Source organism: Copidosoma floridanum, unplaced genomic scaffold, assembly GCF_036245765.1.
Source record: "Copidosoma floridanum isolate Cflo_tuat_1 unplaced genomic scaffold, Cflo_Japanese_pri ptg000021l, whole genome shotgun sequence".
NCBI classification, from domain to species: domain Eukaryota; kingdom Metazoa; phylum Arthropoda; class Insecta; order Hymenoptera; family Encyrtidae; genus Copidosoma; species Copidosoma floridanum.
Window position 1 is genome coordinate 32,061,150 of NW_028321898.1, and position 25,304 is coordinate 32,086,453.

General features: G+C 42.4%; 6 protein-coding genes across 10 annotated transcripts; 5 read left to right on the forward strand and 1 right to left on the reverse strand.

The window, feature by feature from the left end:
• The first annotated feature begins 286 nt into the window (after nt 1–286).
• LOC106647705 (interference hedgehog) lies at nt 287–7,940 on the forward strand. Its single transcript, XM_023390536.2, has 7 exons — nt 287–356; nt 463–720; nt 799–1,241; nt 1,319–2,203; nt 2,283–2,817; nt 2,915–3,030; nt 7,527–7,940. The coding sequence occupies exons 1-7, from the start codon at nt 287–289 to the stop codon at nt 7,938–7,940; spliced, it is 2,721 nt and encodes a 906-aa protein (XP_023246304.2).
• A 2,264-nt stretch (nt 7,941–10,204) lies between these two features.
• On the forward strand, nt 10,205–12,081 carry LOC106647809 (RNA-binding protein 48). Its single transcript, XM_014364348.2, has 2 exons — nt 10,205–10,334; nt 11,406–12,081. Exon 2 carries the CDS (start codon nt 11,425–11,427, stop codon nt 11,971–11,973), a length of 549 nt encoding a protein of 182 aa, XP_014219834.2. The 5' UTR covers nt 10,205–10,334; nt 11,406–11,424; the 3' UTR covers nt 11,974–12,081.
• A 241-nt stretch (nt 12,082–12,322) lies between these two features.
• On the forward strand, nt 12,323–15,140 carry l(3)04053 (lethal (3) 04053). Its single transcript, XM_014364335.2, has 8 exons — nt 12,323–12,960; nt 13,191–13,685; nt 13,747–13,958; nt 14,030–14,103; nt 14,164–14,275; nt 14,353–14,415; nt 14,491–14,645; nt 14,735–15,140. The coding sequence occupies exons 1-8, from the start codon at nt 12,789–12,791 to the stop codon at nt 14,865–14,867; spliced, it is 1,416 nt and encodes a 471-aa protein (XP_014219821.2). The 5' UTR covers nt 12,323–12,788; the 3' UTR covers nt 14,868–15,140.
• Nucleotides 15,141–15,185: 45 nt separating this feature from the next.
• On the reverse strand, nt 15,186–17,087 carry Asciz (ASCIZ zinc finger protein). The gene is made up of 3 exons (XM_089594199.1): nt 16,736–17,087; nt 16,160–16,636; nt 15,186–16,089 (listed from the first exon to the last, which is right to left on the reverse strand). Exons 2-3 carry the CDS (start codon nt 16,630–16,632, stop codon nt 15,195–15,197), a joined length of 1,368 nt encoding a protein of 455 aa, XP_089450325.1. The 5' UTR covers nt 16,633–16,636; nt 16,736–17,087; the 3' UTR covers nt 15,186–15,194.
• LOC106647803 (protein FAM8A1) lies at nt 16,771–19,321 on the forward strand. 5 transcript variants are annotated; one of them, XM_089594201.1, is made up of 6 exons: nt 16,771–16,841; nt 17,838–18,030; nt 18,110–18,268; nt 18,335–18,455; nt 18,529–18,658; nt 18,744–19,321. In XM_089594201.1, the coding sequence occupies exons 2-6, from the start codon at nt 17,850–17,852 to the stop codon at nt 19,128–19,130; spliced, it is 978 nt and encodes a 325-aa protein (XP_089450327.1). In that variant the 5' UTR covers nt 16,771–16,841; nt 17,838–17,849; the 3' UTR covers nt 19,131–19,321. The 5 variants fall into 5 exon arrangements, with proteins under 5 accessions (XP_089450327.1, XP_089450326.1, XP_089450329.1 ...); XM_089594200.1 differs by lacking the exon at nt 16,771–16,841 and adding an exon at nt 16,852–16,981; XM_089594203.1 differs by lacking the exon at nt 16,771–16,841 and adding an exon at nt 17,048–17,066.
• Nucleotides 19,322–19,915: 594 nt separating this feature from the next.
• On the forward strand, nt 19,916–24,857 carry if (integrin subunit alpha inflated). Its single transcript, XM_014364270.2, has one exon. The coding sequence runs from the start codon at nt 20,444–20,446 to the stop codon at nt 23,741–23,743; it is 3,300 nt and encodes a 1,099-aa protein (XP_014219756.2). The 5' UTR covers nt 19,916–20,443; the 3' UTR covers nt 23,744–24,857.
• Nucleotides 24,858–25,304: the final 447 nt, after the last annotated feature.

Genomic DNA, 25,304 nt, shown 5'->3' on the forward strand with positions numbered 1-25,304 from the left:
TAAACTTAAAAAGCCCCCCCCTTCCGACCCTGTGATGCCGTCCGTTAATTTTAGGCTCTTTTTCGGCTGAGTGCGCCAACGAGGACGCCAAAGGGGGGCAGAAGAGAGAAAGAGAGATAAACGAAAAATGCAAATAGAAAAAAAAATGCGTATACGCGAGGGGGCGGCAGGTGAAACGAAGCGAGCAAACGTCTTGTATATTGGTCTTTTTGTTTCCCCATAGCCGCGGGTTTGGGATCTGCATGCATATACGTAACTTTTCTTATCTGTTTCAGGGTGAGCCAACATGCGACCGGGTACGACGTTGTGCGGCATCGCCGCGGTCCTACTCTGCGCGCTCGGATGCTGCGCCTCGGGTGAGTTGAAACATTCATACGGTATACCCCCTAAACAGAGGGTTTTTTTTTTTTTACCGTGCGAGTAGAAGAAAAAAAAAAAAAAGTTAACGTGTAATAATCACAGGTCAAAAGTCGGAGCCGGGGATGGTGTTCACGAGGCACCCCCAGCCGCTGACCGCACCCCTGGGGGACGACGTGGAGTTCGAGTGTAGCTTGAACCTGGCGGCGGAGAAGTTTGCCTGGCGGCACAGGCCCCTTGGCTCCAGCGAGTGGAAGCTCCTCGACTCGGGCGGGAGCTTGGCCGGCGGCAAGACCTCCAGCCACTTTGTGTCCTTCAACGACGAGAGCAAAGCCGGCGACTACCGGTGCGTCGCCTTCTACGGTAAGGACCGGCCCAAGTATACCGTATACTTACGTGCAACACACGGGCGATTGGTGATCACCTTGTTTGTGCGGGCAGGTACGAGCGGATTGGCCTCGGACCCGGCGCGGCTCACCCGGGCCCGGATAGACAAGTTCGGGGACCGTGGCGACGTGTACCTGAGGGTCCCGGCGGGCAACAGCGTGCCCATAAGCTGCCCGGCGCCCAACTCGGTGCCCGAGCCCGTCATACAGTTCTTCAAGGACGGCAGCCCGATCGGTAACGCGAGCAGCCCGGGCAGCCGGCTCATGGTGATCGAGCGCGCCCGGCCCACCGACTCGGGCAGTTACCACTGCCAGGCGAACAATTACCTGACCTTCGAGACCCACGCGAGCAACCACAGGACCGTGCTTAGCGTCGACAAGGGCAACGCGACCGAGCTCGCGCCCTACTTTGTCAGGCAGCCCCAGCGCGAGTACGTCGTCCAGCGGGGCAAGAACGTCACGCTCGAGTGCTTCGCCGCGGGCTACCCGGTGCCCCAGGTATACATAATATTATACCTACAATAGTATAGGTGTGCAATTAAATCCAAGTATATAATAATGTGATTGGTTGTTAGGTGACGTGGACGAAGCTGGGCAGTCCGTTGCCCTCGAGGTCGAGCTCGTCGGCGGCGGGCCTTGGGCTGTCGAGCGTGCAGCCCTCGGATCGGGGCGAGTACGACTGCGTGTGGACGAACCGAGCGGGCCGGCTCAAGTCCGCCATCATCCTGACGGTCGTCGAGCCGCCCGCGGTCCTCAAACCCCCGAAGCTCTCGACCTTCCTCGAGGGTGGCGAGCTCGAGTTGTCGTGCAACGCGACCGGCTATCCCCCGCCCCACCTCGAGTGGCTCATCAACGGCGAGAGCCTCGCGCCCAGCCGGAACCTACAGATACGGGGCTCGAGCTTGTACATATCCCCCGTCGAGAAGAGACACGCGGGCATCGTCCAGTGCGTCGCCAGCAACGAGTACGGCTCCCACTCGGGCTACAATTACCTCAGGGTCAGTCCCAAGCAGCACGTCAGTGGCGCCGGTGGATCCTATTCCTCCTCCTCCTCCTCCTCCTCCAACTCCAGGTCCCGGAACGACTACACCGTGTCCAACAACGGGCGGAAGCACACGCGCGTGGGGGGCAGGCGGCGGGGCAAGAACGGTAAGAAGAAGGACACGGACGTGATGGTGCCCCCGAACCAGCCGAACGTCACGAGGCTGTCGGACGTGTCGGTGATGGTGAGGTGGTCGGTGCCGGACAACCCGGGCCTGCCGATCCTCTTCTTCAAGGTGCAGTACCGGGAACTCGGCCAAAAGCCCAACAGCAAGCAAGCCAAGTGGATGACCGCCAACACCGAGATCCCGAGCCACGTGCGCTCCTTCGAGGTTGGCGAGCTGCAGCCCGAGCACACGTACAGGTTCCGCATAGCGGCCGTCTACTCCAACAACGACAACGCCGTCAGTCCGATATCGGTGAGTTTTGCCATTATTGCATCGACCAATTGCTACAACGGAGATTCAATCATCCATATGAATGTACGTGTACTCGCAGGTACGGTTCCACTTGACGCGGAAGAACGGCTTCGAGAGCAACAGCATGCCGATACCCCTGCTCACGCACACGGAGGCCCTCGGGCCGAACGAGGTGCTGCTGCTGTGGCAGAACACGAACCGCTCGGCCGAGATCGACGGGTTCTACGTGTACCACCGGGCGTCCTCGTTCGCCGGGGACTACATGAAGACGACGGTCGAGGGCAAGGACGCCGACAACATAACGATCGCCCATCTACAGCCGGACACGAGCTACGAGTTCAAGGTGCAGAGTTTCTCGGTGGGCGCGGCGTCCGAGTTCTCCCAGATCCTCAACCAGAAGACGCTCAAGCCCGCGACCGAGGCCCCGGTCTCGCAGGTCATGGCTGAGAACGAGCGGCCCGTCAATACCCTCGAGAGCGCCCGGAGCACCAACATCTACGCCATCGTCGGTGGTATCTTCGGGGGCGTGGTGCTATTGGCGGGTCTCACCGCCATCGGCGTCGCCTACCAGAGGAGCAGGCGCAAGGAGAGCCGTGAGTCCTCCCAGGATCAGGGTACGCGAGCCCCACCAATAACTACAAAGCTTATTAAAACAAACAACCCATTGGTCAAATGGTTACGTATTTTTTTTTCTTTTTTTTTTTCACGCAGGCAAACCAATAACAAACGGGAGGGTAATGAACGGCGGGATAACAGACTCGAAGATAAACATAACGTCGAATCCGTTGGCCGGGCTCGAGCCGAGCGAGGACCCGATGCAGCCTAAGGTCAGTAAATGAAGCACAAACCTTGTTGCGACAGACGCAGCTTTATCAAAGTACCTCATAGAAACTACTCGAGTATAATATATATCACACGATTTGCTGAAAGTGCCGTTGTCACGTCGCTATTGGTGACTTTCATCCCTTACTCTTGTATTTATGCTCTTTTTTTTTTTTTTTTTTTTTTTTTTTATTTCTTCCCTTTCCCCGTCGTTATCATCATCATCACCATTGCTCTCATTCTCACTACATTAGCGTACAACTGTCATCTCTCTATTCCTTGTGCCAATCAATACTTTACTGCTGCTATACTGCTACTATATTACTACCGCCACTGCTGTTGCTGCTGTTGCTGCTGTTGAAATCTTCTCTTGTCTTCGGTACTTGTAATAATGTAGCTGTTGGTCGAAAGCTCTACTCGCGTAGGCACCTGTGGTATTATAGGTATATATACATGTACATCTCTGGTTGCTCGCCGAAATTACACCTGTACGGGTTCTCGCATACCTACATTACGCATATAAATGTGTATTATGCCGTACTTACGCGTGTAGTTGCAGCTTCAATATATATATATACTTTTGCGGTGGCTCTTCGGTTGCACTGCTTTAATTAACCATGCATATACGTTATTTTCTTTTTTAAATAAGAGACAACAATCATCGTGTGTACATTTTTATGCTATATCGAGCGTGTGTTATTTACTTTCAATTTACAAAAAAAATGACGCTTTGAGTCAACCAACGAGCCAACCGCAAAGCTATAAGAAATAATAGTAGTATTAATCATAACAATAGTAAGGGTTACGGAAAAATCGTTTCCCTCCGGCTTCTCCACGCTCTTTTTCTCTTCCGTATGTATAATATTACATATACTTACGTTCTCGCCAGTGCTCTCAGATGTGACTGGCAAACTTGCGGGAAATTCAAATTGGCTATATGGAGCAAGACGCAAAACCCCAGATAACTCGACAACATTTCATACACCATAACTTGATAAATTAATCCTAAGCTATTTAACCCAATAACCCAACGCGCCTAAAAGCAGTATCACAAGCTTTATTCATTAATAAATTACATTAAACAATAACGCAAGCACCAATCCCCACACAACCCGGAGCGCTTACTGGCCGCTTTGTTTATTAATTGAATAAATAAAATAACACAAGCGCCAATCACCACACAACCCGGGGCGCTTACTGGCCGCTTTGTATTTTAAAATAATAAATAAAATAACACAGGCGCCAATCACCACACAACCCGGGGCGCTTACTGGCCGCTTTGTTTTTTAAAATAATAAATAAAATAACACAAGCGCCAATCACCACACAACCCGGGGCGCTTACTGGCCGCTTTGTTTTTTAATATGATAAATAAAATAACACAAGCGCCAATCACCACACAACCCGGGGCGCTTACTGACCGCTTTGTTTTTTAAAATAATAAATAAAATAACACAAGCGCCAATCACCACACAACCCGGAGCACTTACTGGCCTCTTTGTTTTTTAATATGATAAATAAAATAACACAAGCGCCAATCACCACACAACCCGGAGCACTTACTGGCCGCTTTGTTTTTAATATAATAAATAAAATAACACAAGCGCCAATCACCACACAACCCGGGGCGCTTACTGGCCGCTTTGTTTTTAATATAATAAATAAAATAACACAAGCGCCAATCACCACACAACCCGGGGCGCTTACTGGCCGCTTTGTTTTTAATATAATAAATAAAATAACACAAGCGCAGATCACCACACAACCCGGAGCGCTTACTGGCCGCTTTGTTTATTAATTGAATAAATAAAATAACACAAGCGCCAATCCCCACACAACCCGGAGCACTTACTGGCCACTTTGTTTTTTAATATGATAAATAAAATAACACAAGCGCCAATCACCACACAACCCGGGCCGCTTACTTGCCACTCTGTTTATTAATTAAAAAAATAATTAACGCAAGTGCCAATCACCACACATTCCAGAGCGCTAGATGATGATTTTGAAAATTAATAAAATTTATAAAGTCATAACACGAATGCCCATCACCAAACTATAAAGAGCACTTTCTAGTTGCGTAAAACTTTTTTTATCATTTGATGCTTTCTTCAAACAAATAATGCAACCAGTAAGCGCCCCGGGTTGTGTGGTGATTGGCGCTTGTGTTATTTTATTTATTATATTAAAAAACAAAGCGGCCAGTAAGCGCCCCGGGTTGTGTGGGGATTGGCGCTTGTGTTATTTTATTTATTCAATTAATAAACAAAGCGGCCAGTAAGCGCCCCGGGTTGTGTGGTGATTGGCGCTTGTGTTATTTTATTTATTATATTAAAAACAAAGCGGCCAGTAAGCGCCCCGGGTTGTGTGGTGATTGGCGCTTGTGTTATTTTATTTATCATATTAAAAAACAAAGCAGCCAGTAAGCGCCCCGGGTTGTGTGGGGATGGGCGCTTGTGTTATTTTATTTATTCAATTAATAAACAAAGCAGCCAGTAAGCGCCCCGGGTTGTGTGGTGATTGGCGCTTGTGTTATTTTATTTATTATTTTAAAAAACAAAGCGGCCAGTAAGCGCCCCGGGTTGTGTGGTGATTGGCGCCTGTGTTATTTTATTTATTATTCTAAAAAACAAAGCAGCCAGTAAGCGCCCCGGGTTGTGTGGTGATTGGCGCTTGTGTTATTTTATTTATCATATTAAAAAACAAAGCGGCCAGTAAGCGCCCCGGGTTGTGTGGGGATTGGCGCTTGTGTTATTTTATTTATTCAATTAATAAACAAAGCAGCCAGTAAGCGCCCCGGGTTGTGTGGTGATTGGCGCTTGTGTTATTTTATTTATCATATTAAAAAACAAAGCGGCCAGTAAGCGCCCCGGGTTGTGTGGGGATTGGCGCTTGTGTTATTTTATTTATTCAATTAATAAACAAAGCGGCCAGTAAGCGCCCCGGGTTGTGTGGTGATTGGCGCTTGTGTTATTTTATTTATTATATTAAAAACAAAGCGGCCAGTAAGCGCCCCGGGTTGTGTGGGGATTGGCGCTTGTGTTATTTTATTTATTCAATTAATAAACAAAGCGGCCAGTAAGCGCCCCGGGTTGTGTGGTGATTGGCGCTTGTGTTATTTTATTTATTATTTGAAAAAACAAAGCGGCCAGTAAGCGCCCCGGGTTGTGTGGTGATTGGCGCTTGTGTTATTTTATTTATCATATTAGAAAACAAAGCGGCCAGTAAGCGCCCCGGGTTGTGTGGTGATTGGCGCTTGTGTTATTTTATTTATTATATTAAAAAACAAAGCGGCCAGTAAGCGCCCCGGGTTGTGTGGTGATTGGCGCTTGTGTTATTTTATTTATCATATTAAAAAACAAAGCGGCCAGTAAGCGCCCTGGGTTGTGTGGGGATTGGCGCTTGTGTTATTTTATTTATTCAATTAATAAACAAAGCGGCCAGTAAGCGCCCCGGGTTGTGTGGTGATTGGCGCCTGTGTTATTTTATTTATTATTTTAAAATACAAAGCGGCCAGTAAGCGCCCCGGGTTGTGTGGTGATTGGCGCTTGTGTTATTTTATTTATTCAATTAATAAACAAAGCGGCCAGTAAGCGCCCCGGGTTGTGTGGTGATTGGCGCTTGTGTTATTTTATTTATTATATTAAAAACAAAGCGGCCAGTAAGCGCCCCGGGTTGTGTGGGGATTGGCGCTTGTGTTATTTTATTTATTCAATTAATAAACAAAGCGGCCAGTAAGCGCCCCGGGTTGTGTGGTGATTGGCGCTTGTGTTATTTTATTTATTATTTTAAAAAACAAAGCGGCCAGTAAGCGCCCCGGGTTGTGTGGTGATTGGCGCCTGTGTTATTTTATTTATTATTTTAAAATACAAAGCGGCCAGTAAGCGCCCCGGGTTGTGTGGTGATTGGCGCTTGTGTTATTTTATTTATTCAATTAATAAACAAAGCGGCCAGTAAGCGCTCCGGGTTGTGTGGGGATTGGTGCTTGCGTTATTGTTTAATGTAATTTATTAATGAATAAAGCTTGTGATACTGCTTTTAGGCGCGTTGGGTTATTGGGTTAAATAGCTTAGGATTAATTTATTAAGTTATGGTGTCCGAAATGTTGTCGAGTTATCTGGGGTTTTGCGTCTTGCTCCATATAGCCAATTTGAATTTCCTGCCTATATATCATATCTACGGCCACCCTTAGAGACGTCGATTTATCGAAAGAGAAAAAAAAAAAAAAAAAAAAAAAAAGATAACGATTATGATGGTACTTGAGGTGGTTCAATACTAACTCTAAAGACAATTGCACGTGTCCAGCCGGGGATAATTTTTATAAGATATATTTATTGGTCTTTCGATTTAGAATTGAGCCACCTTAATGTCAAATAGAAAAAGAAAAAAGGAAGCAAAAAAACAGACACACGTAGGTCTGAAAAGACTCTGCTACTACCGCTGTAGATCACAAAAGAAGCGAAACGAACGAACGAACGAACAAGCATGTTTCTAAGCGCAGAGCGGACAACAGTCGCCTATGGAAATGGCCTCGTTTCTTAACGGGCAGAACAACAACAACAACGGCAGCAGCAGCAACAGCAACGGCACCGGTACTCCCACCGCCGGCATCATCGCGCCAACCTGCACGGCGACCGGCCAACAACAACAACAACACCTGCAGAATCTGCACCACCAGGAGGCGAGCTCCGGGGCCGCCTTCGCCGTAACCACTGCACCGGAGCCGCTCCCCCCTGCCGTTGCTCCCCCACCGCCACCCCTTCCCCCTCATCACAATCACCATCATCACCACAACCACAACAATCACGAGCATCATCGACACAACCTGCACCATCATCACCACCACCACCACCATCACGCCCCATCTCTGCTGCTGCTGCAAGCTGCTCTACCGATCGACCAGACTACTCGCTGACCTTTATCATCATCATCTCTCTCTCTCTCTCTCTTTTTGTACCAACTACACCTATATACACACCCACTATTATTATTATTATTTTTATTTTATACTCAATCATCATCCAACGTAATAGACGCATTGTCGGTTTTACCGCGCACCTAATATAGGCATCACCATCATTTTTATTGTTTTTGCCGACATTCCGCTCTTCGAAGGTACAACTCACCAATCAAGCTGATTAGTAATTTTTTTTTTTTTTTTTCACCACCATGCGCATTTGGTTTCAGCAAAGAAACAATATTTTCGAAAAAATACTTATTCGTACAGAGAACGAAATTTCCATGTATTGTTGAAAAATCTATGCTAAAATTATGCGTTCTTCTATAATACCGTACGAGGGGAAAATGTCAGCACCGATGGAACAGCAAATTAACGTTTTGCGATAAATATGTCAATGTTGGGCAAAGCTAGTTAATTGTCAATCTTAAATGAAAAGACTTATGCGGCTCTACATGTGTTAGAATATATATATATATATATATATATATATCACGTTACGTGAAAAATTTATACGTCCAGGCTTTAAATCATTATAATTTCTGTAAATTAGATTGTGAGATTGAAAAATTGTTGCATTTCCTTAATACCACAATATGTAATGCACGTCTTGAGAGAAAAAGAAAAAATATCAAAGAAATCTTTTTTCTTAAGTAGCTTAAACGCATTGCAGTCGTAGGTATTTTGACATCGAATTTTTCTGCTGTGTAAATAATGTCATTTATATTGAGAGTCAGAAAAATTCTGTTTGTAAAAAAATTTTTCTCTGAAATTTCGAATAGATTTGAAATTTTATGCAGAACCATACTTTTTAACGGCGCTATTTTAAGTAAAATTGTAATTAGTTCACATAGTCATTTTGTAAGGCAACTGCTAGGGCTATTGTACATTCTTAGATGAATTATTATTTACAACAATGTGAACGACGTAGAATCAGCGAAGGAGAAGATAACACTTGTCTAGCTAACAGTATTGTTCTTTTTTTATTTATGTACTAATTGTAAGATAATTTAATTATTAACATTAAATGCATAGACTTGAATAATGAAGCTGCAACTATCAGAAATGATCGAAGGCAGCGATGAAAAACAAGTTTTTATCGAATCAACTTAATAATTTATAAACTAAGTAGATTTTCTTCAACTATGCGACTTGCATGTTTGGTGAGACTGAGAAAATTAATGTTCGTTAAAGTGAAAATAATTAGGCTGTAGGGTAAATTCTACATGAAAAAAGTATTTTACACATCTGTGGATCAGAAACTGCTCTTTCTGCCTGCAGCGGCGTGTAAAATCGTGTACGCGGCATAGAAACGTGTAAAAAACAACCTCCGACTGCATGTGGCACCAATGTAAAGAAATAGAGGTGTCAAGTTTACAATTGTTTCTTTGGAGCGTATATGAAAATGTAAATATGTATGTTTGTGCGTATGTGTATTTATGAAAAGAACCAAAAAGTGACTAGCAAAAAATGTCTTTGTCACTTGTGGTTGCAATAAATTGTGACATAAATTAAACATGATGAGATAAACTGCTGTAAATATTTGTATAATCTCGTCGATTAATAGTGCCTTGTAATTCAACAGGGTTCAAGTAACAAACCGTAATTGTATTAACAACGATTATTTATAATAAAACTTGGCAGTCCTTTTTATCTGTACTTAATTTTTTTTTTCCGTAATAAAATATATCAGTTAATAATACATACTATGACTTACTTAATTTTCCCTTTTTTATTGTCTTAACATCAATGTCTCAACCATATCAAGATAAACGTTCCATTCTAAACAATCAAAGATGATTCAGATATGATGAAAAATTCCAAGATGTTCATCGTAATTTGAGCACCATTAAAAATACAAATAACGTAAACATATAGGTGTATCATTAAAAATGTTATTCCGTGACGACCATGAACTGTGATAACAAAAAATTTGGCAATACGTTATTGAACTATAGGAATATGATTATTTATCATCAATAAGTTAAAAAATTTTCTAAATTAAAAATGATATCAAGTAAAACTTTAGTTCAATGAGATTTCTACAAAATAATGATTAGTTTTTGCCTACACTAGTGCAATTTAATTTATTTGTCAATGTCCGTGTCTAATGATACTCTTGCCGCTACTTACTTATTTATTTTCAAATTTTCCCCCGGTTTATTGTCGGAATCGTAGCTTGACCTAACCTCAATTTAAGAGTAGATAACTTTGGGTACTTTAGTTGGTTAGTCTAATAATCTGTACATCATAATTTCCGTAATGTACATGAACTTTGAAGTGAGTTATTTTGGAAAGAAAACCAACTACTGCTTAAATTGAAACCAAACGGATTTTTCACCTACAAGCCGGGTAAGTCAATTTTACGATATAGACGTAGGATGTTGTGCCTTTCGTACAGGTTACCCGTGCCAACTTAGATTCAAAAGTTACTCAATGATTGTCAACAAAATAGTGATAGGTACTTAAGTTGATATTAACGATGAAAAACTGGACAATTGATCAGCTGTTACTCGCATACTTTGTAGTTAAATAAACAATTTTTGCTCTTCTCTCCTCTCTGCCGATTTTGCAAAGTAAACTCAAAAATACACACTACCAACCGTTGCAGAACACATGTGTCATATACCTATAGGTATAGAAAATCTATACTTTTGGAGGTCAATTTTCAGGTAAATGATAAATTGTACACTTGCCGCAAATAGCACAGACGATATAAATTTTTTTTGTCTATCCAAAAGATTAGTTGCGGCTGGCTTATAATCCATCAAATGGCTTTACTATAAGTAGTAACAATTATTTGAATCAGCGCCATCTAGTGGTCTTTATTTTTTTGCGAAAATTCTGAAATTTCTGAATCAGAGCAATCAAGCTTAAAGCCATTGAATCAATTATAAACCAGCCGCAACTAATCGTATAGATGTAATGTATACGTTGTCTTTGCTGTTTGCGGCAAGTGTACAATTTATCTTTTACCCGAAAATTGACCTCCTATAAGTATATTTATATACGCCCGACCATGTGGCGTTACCACGACCTATAACTGCTGGCAGCATTTGCGGAATACAGCCGAAAACGATGCAGTAATTAACTTTAGTTGTGTGCGCGCTTTCGTGTGTCTCGTAAAGTTGGAGGCTGTTTAATTCGTTCAGCAGGAAATTCAAACATTTAATTCCCATTGGCTGATTCGATCACATAACCTCTTTCATTGGTCAATTTTATACTTCCCGCTCAACGAATTAAACGGCCTGTACTTACGTGTTTTTGTGCAGTTGTGCACTCGTGCAAACGTCAAACGTGTGTGTTTTTTCGACGTATTGCGACGCGCGAAATTTTAAACGACAAACGAACGCAACCAACCATGTGTTGGATAAACCGCGGAACAATTAACATATGAATATTGATGTTTGATTGTAAAATCAGCAAAAACAGCGTGGCATCGATGAGCGGGAACTTGGAGTCGACGTCAGTCGCAATCCCAGAGCACCACATCCAGGAGGAGCTGTGCCACACGAGGCCAACTTACAGGAAGGGCCGCAAGGAGACGGCAGTCAAGGTGTACACGATAAACGACGAGTCGGTGCACCTGATCGTCTGCGGTACACCGTCACTGGACCTCTTTCGTCAGTTGAAGGGTAAATTCCTACCTTACGGCGAGATCAAGCAGTTCGTAAAGTTGCCGGATTACCCGAGCGAGCAGTTCACCGAGACGTTTCACGTGCATTACCAGCGCATACAGAGCGCCAGGGTGGCCAAGCGGTTCCTCGACGGGCACAACTTCTACGGCGGCTTGCTCCACGTTTTTTACGCCCCCGAGTACGAAACGCTGGCCGAGACGCGACAAAAGCTCGCCCAACGGCTGAAGGACGTCACGGTCAGGATCAAGCGACACAAGGAGGATCCGACCAACCCTGAAATCGAGACCTTCGAACCCGAGCCCAACACGCAGCGCAAGAAGAAGAGGCCGGCCCTGCCCCAAGTCAAGCGATAACCCGTGGGCATTTCACTCCTCGTGTAAAAATATCATAGTGAGCGGTTTCACAAAAAAAAGTATCTGTTAGTTACGTGGGTCTAAAAAAAATTAAAATGAAGCTTTGAATTCGTCATGTATGTATGCGATGCTATGAGATAATAATAATAATACAAAAAACTGTGTATAACACGCTTTTGTATTTTTTTGTCGAATAAAAATTAAGTATTGAAAAAATATGATTTACTTCATAATTATATGGGATTGGTTTTGTAGAACAAAATGAAACAATAATGAATCTTTCTGAACCTTCAATTCGTTGAGTATAAGTACTTAAGTGATTTCACTTACAGTGACAGTGTCAGATGCGAAACAGATGTGTGCATGTGCAACGGTGAAGGTGAAGCTATACCATACATATCTATTTGTTTTATTATGGGTTTTGGTTTAGTATATGTATAAGTACAGTGTAGATATGTATAGTACTGTAGATATGTGTATGTTCACCAAATGTCAGTGATGTTGAGTTGAGGTTTGAGGTGCTTGCAAAGTAAAGTGATCCTGATGTTTTAATACCTTATATTAAACTACGAAATGGGAATTAAATAGAGTGATATAGTAGAGTAACTGCGAGACAAAGGCGGACGTCGACCGTCGAATGAAACAAGACGAGGCAAAGGGGGTGGTTGGATGTGAAAATAAAATAAAATAAGAAGTCGTGCGAAGGCTCAGGGGGGTGGGGGCATCATCGAAGGGACACACGCTTCGGAGGAGTAATCGGAGTCGGAAGAGTTGGAGCCCGTGTTGCGTGTGGGCCAGAGGATCGCGATTACGCGATGTTCCCGTCGTCGGACTCGGAGGACGAGCATAACGCGGGACACTCATCTTCGTCTCACAATGAAGCTGCCGGCGCCGCTGCCGCTGCCAGTGGTAGTAACAGCTCCAGGCACAACAAACAACCGGCCGACGATTGTTCCTCGAACAGCAGCAGTTGGCTTAGAGGCAAAGGTTAATTTCGATATTCTTTTCGTTTAATATTTTGGATTTGTCTATGTTTGTTGTTTATCAAAAAGATGAAGCCTTCTTTTGATTGACACTGTATGTGAATGTAGTAAATGTGCATGTATGGGATGCACTTATTTGTAATATTTTTTTAGATGGTTTTAAACAGTTTGCAACTTGTTGCACATAGGTACTATTTTTCAAATCTTGAAATAATTATGCTTTTTTTTGCACAGGTAAAAGTTCAAATAAAAGAGAAGAGAGTATGTTCAGCTTGAAACAGTTTTTGAAAAATGACAAAAATCCAGCAAATCATCAGTATGCAGGAGCTAGACCGAAGGTGTATGAATCACAATCAAGAACTCTGGAACCAAATGAAAATCATGATACTGGGAAGTATCCTAGGAATCCTACAGAACTACCAGACTTTGTGCAGGATCATCTAGTTATTGAACAGTGCTACTTAGGTGATAAGGTTTCTTCGAATGTATCAAGTGGCGAAGTGGACAATTTACCAGACTTTGCTCTGAATAGTGTTAAAAATAGACATTTGAACAGATATCTCGATGATCAGTGGAAAAAGAATAACGAGAGCTCGTCAGACCTTTCGTTTGATTTAACTGACCATTTAGATAAGAGCCTCGCAACAAATGTATCACATCCAAGTTCCTTAGATTTACCAAAGTTGGATACCATTGATGGAGAGTCAGCTGATGTACCCGAATCACTAGGTAAAAGTAAAATTAACATATCTCTAAAGGAAGAAAAAGATAACCATTTCTCTCATTTTAGGTTTTCCATTTGATTTACAAATATCGCGAGGTGCAGAGTCAAATTCTAATTCTGAAGTGGCGGCAACTGGAAATGATTCTTTGTCAGAAGGATTGGCTAACTCTACAAAGCTTTTGCCCGATTTTTTAAGCGATGCGCCAATCAGAACTCGTGGTACTCCTATGTCGGACAGACCTGATTGTTCAGGCTCAACTGATTCCATAAACCATTGGGTAAATATTGTGTAGATCAAACATCTCATTGAATTATATTAAAACAATACTTGGGAAATTTTTGTACTTAGTTATCCATGGAGAACGAAAGATTATCTAATGAGCTCCAAACTGCAAGGAGACAAGCAGCTGATCGTTCTCTTAGGTATGAGTTTCTACAAAGTACGGCTCAGAAATTGATATTAATTAATTAATTTTATTACAGGATAGAGGCTCTAGAAGCTGAACTCATGTCTCGAAGACAAGTAAATCACATTGAAAGTGCGAATCTTGAAGCAGCTATGGAACAAGTTCAAGATAATTTAAAAAACAGCAAAGTAAATGTTGATAATTACGTTTTTTTTTTTTTTTATTATTTTTCAAAACATAAATCAAAAGCTTTGGTTCGTTTTAGAAAAGAGCAATCAATGCGGAAAATACAGTGTCAATGTTGAGAGAAAAAGTGGAGTCATTAACTGTAAGCATAATAATTTCGAATATATTTCACAATTATGATTTCAATAATAATCTATTTTGATGCTCAATTCAATAGATCGAAATAATGATGCTGCAGTCGGAGAATAGAGAACTTCGAGAGGCGCTGGGATTGGAAAACAATAGTTGCAGGAATGCGAATCCCAGTCGTAAAACACAAAGGCTAGCAGAAGATTTGAGGCATGCTGCTACTACAGCAGAAGTATCTTTAAGGTAAATTTCAACAAAAATGAGTTTTTTTTTTTTTTTTTTTTTTTTTTTTTAATTCGCAGAAATTTAAAGTGATTTTTTATAATTCTTAGGCAGTTGATGTCAGGTGTAAATAATTTGCGAGTGCTTGCATCAGCTCTCGAAAATGTTGATAAAATAGAAGATCGTACCAAAGACTTTTTACCCGATTTTGATGAAGATAGTGCAGCTGGACCAGCATTGTAAGAACAAAAAGATCAAAGCAAAACGACGAGACTACGGATATTTTTTTATTTACAATTTTTGCATCAAATCCTATAAAGCTTAAAATTATTTTCAAAAACGAAAAATAACTAACAAATGACGAATGTGATTCTGCTTTCTAATTTGATGGCAAATAAAATAATATTAATGAAAAAAAATGAAAATAAAAAACTATAATCCTTGCATGATCAAAAAGCGCATTCTGCAAAGTATTACTGTAAAAAATTTGTTTTACAACAATGAAAAGCTGAACAACAAAATTTCTGCATAAAATATATATTTTTTATTTATGTACTCAAATAACGTTATTTATCTTAAATCTTCAAACATATCTAATAAATCTGTTTGGGTTTCCATGTGAATCGTAATTGAATCACTACAGTTGGAACACTTTGAAATTTTTGTTCGAGATTCAACAGATGCCGAAATTTCACCTAAATGACTCCACGCTGTTTGGGTTTGAATATCTGACAATGCTGATGAAAAAATTTCTTCACATGTTTGAGTGCACGTATCGTTACAAATAAGAGGCTCCATCGATTCCGTAAAGTTTTCAGGAGTCTGTGTCTCGTTATTGGAGCTCAATGGATCACTTTCGAAAATGGATCGGCAATACTCTTCCTCGGTTTGTGTTTCTGTGCTATTAAATTTGTCAGTGTATATTTTTTCTGTCAGCATTGGATCTGATTTGGATGATCTATGATACATAGGATACAGCCCAACGTGGTCCTCACGTACGTCAAACGCATTTTTTTCTGGACTTGTTTGGGTACCTGATGTAAACGTAAAAGAACTTTTGACAGGTTCTTCCCATATGTCTTTTAAATCCACGTCTTGTTCAAGGACCAACAGACTGTCTGGTAGCAAGTGTTTAGGTGATTCAGTTTGAAGGGGGATAATTTCCTCGCTTTCAATAGACTGTTCATCGATTTTTTTATATTTTATCTCCTCGTGTACTCTGATTAGTCCAGGAATTATCGTAGCTGTTTGAGTTTCAGCACATATTTTACTTTGGCTGTCTTTTGTGGTATCATTTGTTTGAGTTTGCCTGCCAATTTGCTTTCTAGGAATTTCACATTCAAGACACTTTGGTTTCTTTTTGATCGTTTCTTCAGTCTGAACAGCGACGTCACATGTTGGCTTTGGTAATATATAAATTAACTTGGTATATGCTTTTTCTTTATTAGCGACTTTATTTTTATTCCTAAAATAAATTATGTTAGTCAACATCAATTTGTCAAATGGTTTTTAAGAAGTAAAAAATTTTAATTTACTTGGTAAGTTTGTAAATTTGATCTATTTTATGAGATTTTCTTTTGGCATGTGTCAAGAGAGCTTCATAACTATTGTAAACTTTTTGACACCTGCAAGTAAAGTTCATACCACATATTTTCAAATGAGCCTCTTTGGCAGCATTGGTTGAGAAACTTTTTGTGCATTTAACGCACGTAAATTGTTTGACAGCATGTACTTTTAGGTAGTGTTGTTTTAAATACTTGTATAGCTTAAAATGCTTTTGATTTTCAACACTATAAACACAGTTATCAACAGGACAATGATACTGTATGTTTTCCTTGTGGCACTTATCCAATTTTTGCTGCTTATGCACTTTTAAATCGTGCATTCTAAATTGTGAATGATTCTTGAACATCGCGTTGCATGTTGGACATTGAACTTGATTGATAATGACACTCAAGTCCTCAACAGATGGACAAACAATTTTAATTGGCATACTAACAATCTCCATGTTTCTGAAAAGCCATTTTTTTTTTTATAAAAAATTTTTTTGAAATCAGATTGTGATCGACAAATTGAAATGACATAAATATTCAAAGGCTCATTTTACAAACCTATTTGTAGTGACCAAGTGTCAACAAGCTCGTCTATCTCCTATCGCATGTCACCACGTCATTACAGCCACGCGACCATAGCTATACTTACATAAACTCAGTCAAGGTAATAAGTGTTGTTTCGTTTGTTACAGAGATCTGTGCAGGGCCAAGTATTTTTTTAAATTAATATATAATTAAAAAAAAGTGTGTTTTATTCATAAAAACAGCTCTTTCATATTATACTTTAAATTTTATGTTGTGACGGTGAGTTAATTAAAAAAAAAAGCGTTTCCTTATGTCAGTTGAGTAAAAGGTTTTTAAAGTGACGCACGTATAGACACACTTTTAGGTTACAATTTGGAAACTTTTTATTAATCATTTTTTAAAACCATTTTATAAGCAATAGCGGAGATTAAATACTTATATTTATATTTTTTTTGTGGTTAAATATGCAGCTTTTGAGCAATACCCTTTAAATAAATATTACAAACTACAACTTAGCGTATCACATCATATCATTGGCTGACAGATCAGAGAAAAACACAAGACAATACAAGTTTACATGATTTGTTTTTCGAGTGTTTTAAATAATCACTGTAAAAAATAAAAAACAATCAAATAACTTGGCACCTTTCAAGAGTTTGTCAAAAAAAAAAAAAAAATAAAGTAAGCTGTCAAATCTAGGGGATTTGTTTGCCACATTGCGCATTGAAGTAATATAAGCACGTAATTTTGACGCGGTAAGTAGTGTGCATGGATTGTTGGGATTGCATTGATCGAATTTAATATAATTTCGGTTTAACGTATCCATTGTATAGACAGTGTATAGTAATATTTCCACCAGCAATTCTACTGATTTCTGTATTTACTTTTCATGTAATGTATTATTTTTAAAGCGACGTGATGCTCTCGCAGTCGTGTATACTTGTATTTTCTTGTGAAAATTATTGCATAGTAAGTACACTGATGTCATGATCTCTATGTGATCACAGGTGCTTGATCTTGAAATAAATTTTTGAAAGTCATGATTTTATTATGATTCAGTATTTTTAATATATGAATATTATAATCAGTAGTTAATACATAAGTTTATATATTAATGGCAATCTTATTGTTTCAGGAATAAGTAAAAATGGCCGAAAATGTTGGCCAAAGTGATAAAGAAGAAGCTGGTGGGAGTGGCTGTGTTTTTACAAGTAAACAGAGAACCGAGTATTTTGATAAATTAGAGAAATGGCTTCTAGATGCATACGCATGGCACAGTTTTGTAGCCAGTTTCCCTTACTTAGTTACAACTAGTCAAATGTTGCATGGTAAGAACTATTAATCTTGTATTAAATAATGAATATACACCTAGCATCAGTGATACCTTGTATTGAATACTTTTTCAAGCTGCTAACCCAGCTGCAAGTTCAAATGTTGGTGCTACAACAGCAAATGCAGATATCACACCAAACAGTCAGACTGCCAATTATGAAGGAGCACATCAAAGAAGAGTTACTGAGCCTGCACCAGTATCCGCAGCTGCATTACTTCAACCTGGAGTTACTGGTAAGACTGTAAATTGATTAGCTTTGATTTCAACAGGGATTAAGGGGTAATGTAATAAAATTACAGGTGTTACTTACAAGATACCACCAGTGTGGAAGAGGTTGGCTGCAGAATTCATTGATTCCATGTTGTTGTTTATACTAAAGTTGTCTATAACATTTATAGCTGTGGATGTTTTCGACTTTATGTAAGTGAAAGGTGTATATTTACAAGATCTGAGGAAAAAAAAAAAAGTTTGAAAATTAATTTTATAATTTCAGAAACTTTGAGAGGTATTATCTTGATATGCTTCATGCAAACTTGAAAATTGATTACAAAATGGCATTGGAATTGACATCTGGACTCTTGGTTTTAGAGCTTATTCATAGAATATTTGTTTGTATATTCGAGGTGAATATGATTGTTTAAAACATGCCTTTTTTACACAATGAATACTCATTTCTTTAAAAAATAAGTAATTTAATGGTTTCTTTAGGCATCTTGGCTTCAACACGGGAGAAACGGGCGAGTTGGGGGAGCCACTCCAGGAAAGTCGATAATGAAACTAAAAGTTGTACTTTGTCAGAGTGTCACGTCAATTGGTCGCCCAGAAGATGAATTAGTTTTAGTTGTTCCTGGAACCGACTTGGGCCTTTTGCCGGCATTAGGGCGATCTTTATTAAAAAATTTAATTCTAGCATTTTTCGTTCCAATATGTTTCGTCTTGTGCTTTTTTAAATACAACAGAACAATATATGACATATTTTGTAATTCGATTGTTGTTGAGGATTCGTACAGAAACGGAAATAATAACATAAATAATGACAACAACAATAATTTCAACAATAACAATATAAACAATCAAAGAGTTCATCAAGATTGAAAAAAAAATTTGGCCAAAGATAATCCACAGTGTAAATAACTTTGTATCATAATGTATACATGGATGAGTGATGTGATTAAAATATTGCCATTACAAGTCGCTTGCAAAAATGTGTAACTAGATGTTCATAAACACTCGGCCAGTTTACGGAATATAAGTGTATAAGTGTAAGTACAAGATAATGAAATGTTGCATAGAGATTTGATCAATAAAATTAAACTTATTTTTTTATTTATATTCCTTGACGTTTATTTTATTTTTATAGTATAATAATGAAATCCTGTTTTTGCTTGGAATTATTAATGAAAAACAGAAAAATTGCCATGAAAATTGGTACTCTCCGAGTATTTCCAAACGAAAATTAAAATACTACTACATGCAAATAGGACACGAAAAAAAAAAAACGAGAAGACCGCTTACTCGCCCCCGCATACAGTTGCACACACAAGCGTTACGAAATATCATATACCTTCTTATTCTTGTTTTAAATTTGACGTCACCGACACACAGAGAGAGAGTCTCTGCGCTGCTCACATCCGCTCAACATCTGTAAGAGAGAGAAATGGAAAGTGCAAAGCTCTACCCACAATCGAGAGTTTTCTCGTTAAAGTTATCGGCAAACAGTTCACTCCATCAGCGACACGACATTTTAAAATGAAAATTTAATCCACTTACTGATTATCGTGGCAGAATTTTGGTGAAAAAAAAAAAAAAAATTCACAGTCTCTTTCAACAAGTATATACTTTTAGTGGAATCGAGCGGAATATTCAACTTGCGTCGGGCGGACAGTTGTGGGATACGCCTGAAGCTATACCCAGAACTGCAAGCAAGTCCATTTTAAGACAAGACTCGAGAGTCGCGCGTCGCTCGCGCTCTTGACTCAGTCCTCGAGTCTCCTGAATTAAGTAATCCAGTGAAAAAAATATGACACATTTATAAATAAATGTTGACCCGTAGGCTATAGATTTGCGGACAGTGCGCGCGTGTGGTTCGGGTAACTCGAAAGTTTTGGCAAAAATCGTCCTATTTTGTGGTGGAAAAGTTGCATTAAAAAACCCATCAAAGTCGTGACATGAATACGATCGTCGAGCGGCAAAAATAGCGCAATAAATCCACCCTACCGTATTACATTTAAATTATCCAGGCATCGGAAGCTATCCTATATCTTGCGGTGCACCTCGAGTATATTGTATAATATAGTAGGTGATCAGTGAATTGATAAAAGAGTGAAGTACACAGCACATAGCGCTCTCGGCTCGGCAGTCTCGTCGTCGGCCTCGACGGCGTTGGCCGCGGCTGGACAGACTCGTCGATGCCAACGATGTTCCAGGCGGGAGGCCGGGGCCATCCTGGCTCAAGCATGTGGAGGCTCGCCTTGGCCGGGTACTGCTGTCTGCTCGGTGTGTACGCGTTCAACGTGGAAACCGGGCACTACACGGTCCACAGGGGCGACGTGCACTCGATGTTCGGGTACTCGGTGGCCGAGTACAGGGACCAGAGCCACCGGGGCTGGGTCATAGTGGGCGCCCCCCTCAACCAGACCAGCCAGCCGGGGGTGGAGCGCGGGGGCGCTGTCTTTCGGTGCGACATCGCCGAGGACAACCGGTGCTTCCCGATCGAGTTCGACAAGAAGGGCGCCGACTACGTCAAGGTGAACAAGCACCCCAAGCGGGCCGAGCCCATCGACGACAAGTCGTACCAGTGGTTCGGCGCCACCCTGTCCGCGTCCATGCTCGACGGCGGCCCCCTGCTCGCCTGCGCCCCCAAGTACCACTGGTTCGGCTACATAAAGGCCAACTGGTCCGTGGCCGGCTTCAAGGACGTGGTCGGGGCGTGCTGGCTAACCTCGTTGACGGACGGCCACTCGACCCAGTACTCCCCGTGTCGGAACAACGACACGGCCGGCCACCACAGGCAGGGCATGTGCCAGGCCGGCATCGGGGCGGCCATCACCAAGGACGGCCGGAGGCTCTTTATTGGGGCGCCGGGAAGCTGGTACTGGCAGGGCCAGCTCTTCACGATCGAGAGCAACGTCACCCTGCCATTCGTCCCGATGAAGGACTCGAGGGAGGGCTATCCTTCCTCGTACGAGCAGTCGAGCCTCCTGGCGACCAAGGAGGGCCCAGCGCACGAGGACAACAATTACCTCGGGTATTCCGTGAGCGTGGGCGATTTCCTCGGGGACGGGGACAGCGGAGTGGCCGTTGGGGTGCCGAGGGCTTCGGAGCTCCTTGGGAAGGTGTTGCTGTTCACGTCGCAGCTGTTCAACCACAGGAACATCACAGGCGAGCAGATGGGAGCGTACTTCGGCTACGCCCTGGCGGTCAACGACATTGACGGCGACGATAGGGACGACCTCATCGTGACGGCGCCGTTCTTCACTCTGCCCGAATTCGCGGGCGAAAAAATCGAAACCGGCCGAGTCTACGTGTTTTACCAGGGCGGCGGTGTCACGCCGTACCAGAATTTCGACAGCAGGGACGGGAGCAGCAACAGAGGCCAGTTTGGGCTGTCGGTCGCGTCTCTGGGGGACATGGACCTCGACGGGTACGGGGACTTTGTCGTCGGGGAGCCCTACGGGGGTCCGGAGAATCGGGGCGCCGTTTACGTGTATCACGGCTCGAAGGAGGGAGTCGAGGAAACATACTCCCAAGTTATATACTCGGAGAGCCTCGAGCAGCCAGTCCGGACGTTTGGCTGGTCGGTCGGTGGTGGTCTCGACTTGGACAACAACGACTACCCGGATACGGTGGTCGGCGCCTACGAGTCCAACGCGGTCATGTATTTCAGGTCCAGACCCGTCATCAAAATGTTCTCCGAGATCAATTTCATGTCGGATTCGATCAACTTGAAGGACAAAGCGTGCGTCCTGTCCGATGGCACGACGGTCGCTTGCTCAGAGCTGAAAATCTGTTGCATGTACACGGGACTGGGCGCTTGGAAGCAACACGACTTCACGATCAGCATTTCGTTGGACGAAAAGAAGAGGAAGAACCCGCGCTTGTTCTTTTTGGACTTTGAGAGCAAGAGCACCTTGAACTGGACGGTGCCGATAACCAAGGACCAGCCTTATTGCAAGCAAACCAAGGTGTACGTGACTCAGCGCTTGAGGGACAAGTTGACGTCCTTGGACGCGGAGATGAGCATCGAGCTCGGCAAGGGCGGCGAGCACGCGGCGGGCAGTTGGAAAAAGCGCGACCCGAGGAGGCAGCTGATGGCCATTTTGGGACCAAAAAACACGAAAAAGCGCGACGCCCTCACGATACAAAAGAATTGTGGCTCGGACAACGTGTGCGTGCCGGATTTGTCCATCAATGTCGTGAGAAACGTGAAAAAGTATCTCCTGGGCTCGGGGGAGATCCTCGAGCTGAACGTGGCCATAAAGAACAACGCCGAGGACGCCTTTGAGTCCGTTTTCTACATGCAGCTGCCCGTCGGCATCGACTTCATAAAGACCGACAGCGAGAGTGAGTCGTCCGAGATATTCATCCAGTGCACGGCCCCGAGCGCCAACAGCAACAACACCCTGCGCTGCGACGTCGGCAATCCACTGCCCGAGGGGAAACTCGTCAAGTTCAAGGTGCTCCTGCAGCCGATCACGTTTCACGGCATGAGGCCCTCGTACGAACTGAGCATGAAGGTGAACTCGACGAACCCGGAGAGGCCGGAGACCATGGGAGACAACTTCTTCGACGTCTCCATACCCGTGTGGATCGAAACCGACATATTCGTGGAAGGCGAGAGCAAGCCCCAAGAGATCGACTTCAACTCGGTCGACTTTGCCAACGTGGAGCCCGACCTGCTCATGAACAACTTGGAGTACGCCCCGAGCGTCACCCACAACTACACGATTCGCAACAACGGGCCCTCGACGGTCCTCAACATAGCCACCTCGCTCATCTGGACCGCCGAGACGGACGCGAACGAGGTCGTGCTGTACTTGATCGAGCAGCCGGAGATCAGCAAGGAGAAGGTAATATGCGACACGGCCAACGCCGACTATTTGAGCATCAAGGGCAAGTCGAGCCGGAAAACGAAGAGAAGCGCCCTGGCCGACCTCCTGGGGCTACAATCGCTCACCTCGGCCCTCTTTTCGAGCCCTTCGCTCGAGGGAGGTAGGCCGGCGCGACAAGCCGACGACGATGACGACGAGGAGGAGGAGGATGGGGAGCCCGCGATTTTTAGGGGCGAGCCGCTGTGCGAGACGGCGCAGTGCGTCGACCTCAAGTGCCACGTGGGGCCTCTGAAGAAGGACGAGGAGGTGTCCATATCGGCCAAGTACCGGGTGAACGTGACGGCCCTGAGGCAGCTCGCGTCTCAGGGGAGCGAGAACGTGAAGCTGTCGACGACGATGAGGGCCCTCGTGGAGTCGCAGCCGTTCATCGGCAAGCCGACCGAGCCGATAACGCGCAGCTACAAGATCGAGACTATGGTCCGGCCGCTCAAGATCATCAACACCCCGGACAGCATGCCTTTGTGGATCTGGATCCTCGCGGCGTGCATCGGTGTTTTGATTTTGCTCTTGCTCGTCTATCTGCTGTACAAGTGCGGCTTCTTCAAGAGGAACCGGCCCTCGGCGGCTCCCGAGTGCCAGCCCCTCAACAGATCTTGAGCGCCCAACGTACAGATATCACATTGTTTTAGACGCGCAATTTCGCTGAATATCTATTACATGAATACTTTTAAACGCTGAGACTAGAGCACAAAAAGGCATTTTCACGTTTTCATGACTTTTACTACCATATACTTTTTTCTTTTTTTCTTTTTTTTTTACTTTATTGGTGAAGAAAAATGACAGCTCGGAGTAAGTAGAGTCGAGATAACGAAGGAAAAAGAAAAAGTATCCATGACGATTTATGTCCATCGATATTAATTATGTGTCACACTACTGCAATCATCTCTATTAATTGGTATATGTGTTCGATGGAAACTATAAATATATATACTTTTGTTTCGTTGCGTGAATAATTTCGATTATCAATATTGTTACTCGAAATGTTGATTATATATAAAATATAATGATTCTTTTTAAAAATCGCTTTCATAACTCATATTAATATATCAAGTAGTTTTTAGGGAATAACTGACTGCGCGAGTGCAATGAACTAATTAATATTATATATGATATACGGATCTGTTAAAAACATGAATTAATCTCGTCGTTTATTTTTAAGTCTTCCAATAATAATTTATTTACAAATACTCATATATCTATACGTAATATTTACACTGAACAGGCGTTCATTTGACTTTTGTTGTCTCCTTAGTTTCACTACTGGCAGATTACAGATTTTATGAAATAACATCGTGCCTCCCTGTTTACTGTACAAAACTGAATTTTGTTAATTTCGTAAGTCTGACACGTTACATATACTCATAATACTTAATTCTGCAGGTTATTTTACGAGGAGAGTGTACTGCCATATACTTAAGTACTTTGTATACACGTGAGGCCTAATAAGCAAACAACATGTTAAATTAATATACTTTCGTAGTCAACGTATAACGTACAACTAACGACAAAGAAAACGGCCGAGCAATTCGAGGGGGCACGTGAGCATCGGTCCCCTTGAAAGCGAAATAAAAAAAAAAAAAAAAATTGCGGCCTGTAATGGTGCTCGTCATATCAGCAAGTGCTCTTACCAAACATTTCGTGAATCTCTATATATACATAATACTTTGTAAATTTTTAATGCATTAAAGTACTCGAAACTAAACGAAAAAAAGGGCTTGTCTCGTTCCTATTTTTTTCATCCACACCCTCAGTTCCAATCACATGCGTGAAAAATAATGTATACCTCTCTGTTATTGACAGTAAGTATTCCAGATAAAGTTTATTTTTAATTTTCAGCAGGGTTATTCAGATGTGAAATTTTTCATCGCAAAATGAGTCAGTGGGTTTTACTTCAACATTTCACGGATTTTTACGAGTTCACGTGTACGTTGTATACATATAATGTAGATAGTGGTATATCCCCTATATTTACAAACGCAAGTGATGAGTATGAAATAGGTGCGGCCCTTTCGAGATCGATAATTTCTTTTCGAAGGTATATAGTGTTATTCAGAATTTCTAGTTTCCATCACACGCTGTACTGATAATGCAGCCCTACCCAATGGTCGAATTATTTGTTCTTGAACAACAAGAATCAGTAAAAAATATCCAAAGCTCA

What these genes read in the sequence shown, in the direction of transcription:
- LOC106647705 (XM_023390536.2), top strand. Translation starts at nt 287, where the DNA reads ATGCGACCGGGTACGACGTTGTGCGGCATCGCCGCGGTCCTACTCTGC. An exon ending in GCTCGGATGCTGCGCCTCGG is followed by an intron (nt 357 to 462) that starts GTGAGTTGAAAC and finishes TAATAATCACAG; the next exon opens with GTCAAAAGTCGGAGCCGGGG. An exon ending in CGGGCTACCCGGTGCCCCAG is followed by an intron (nt 1,242 to 1,318) that starts GTATACATAATA and finishes ATTGGTTGTTAG; the next exon opens with GTGACGTGGACGAAGCTGGG.
- Asciz (XM_089594199.1), bottom strand. Translation starts at nt 16,632, where the DNA reads ATGGAGATTGTTAGTATGCCAATTAAAATTGTTTGTCCATCTGTTGAG. An exon ending in CAAATTTACAAACTTACCAA is followed by an intron (nt 16,090 to 16,159) that starts GTAAATTAAAAT and finishes AATTTATTTTAG; the next exon opens with GAATAAAAATAAAGTCGCTA.
- if (XM_014364270.2), top strand. Translation starts at nt 20,444, where the DNA reads ATGCCAACGATGTTCCAGGCGGGAGGCCGGGGCCATCCTGGCTCAAGC.
- LOC106647809 (XM_014364348.2), top strand. Translation starts at nt 11,425, where the DNA reads ATGAGCGGGAACTTGGAGTCGACGTCAGTCGCAATCCCAGAGCACCAC.
- LOC106647803 (XM_089594201.1), top strand. Translation starts at nt 17,850, where the DNA reads ATGGCCGAAAATGTTGGCCAAAGTGATAAAGAAGAAGCTGGTGGGAGT. An exon ending in AACTAGTCAAATGTTGCATG is followed by an intron (nt 18,031 to 18,109) that starts GTAAGAACTATT and finishes TACTTTTTCAAG; the next exon opens with CTGCTAACCCAGCTGCAAGT. An exon ending in GTGGATGTTTTCGACTTTAT is followed by an intron (nt 18,456 to 18,528) that starts GTAAGTGAAAGG and finishes TTATAATTTCAG; the next exon opens with AAACTTTGAGAGGTATTATC.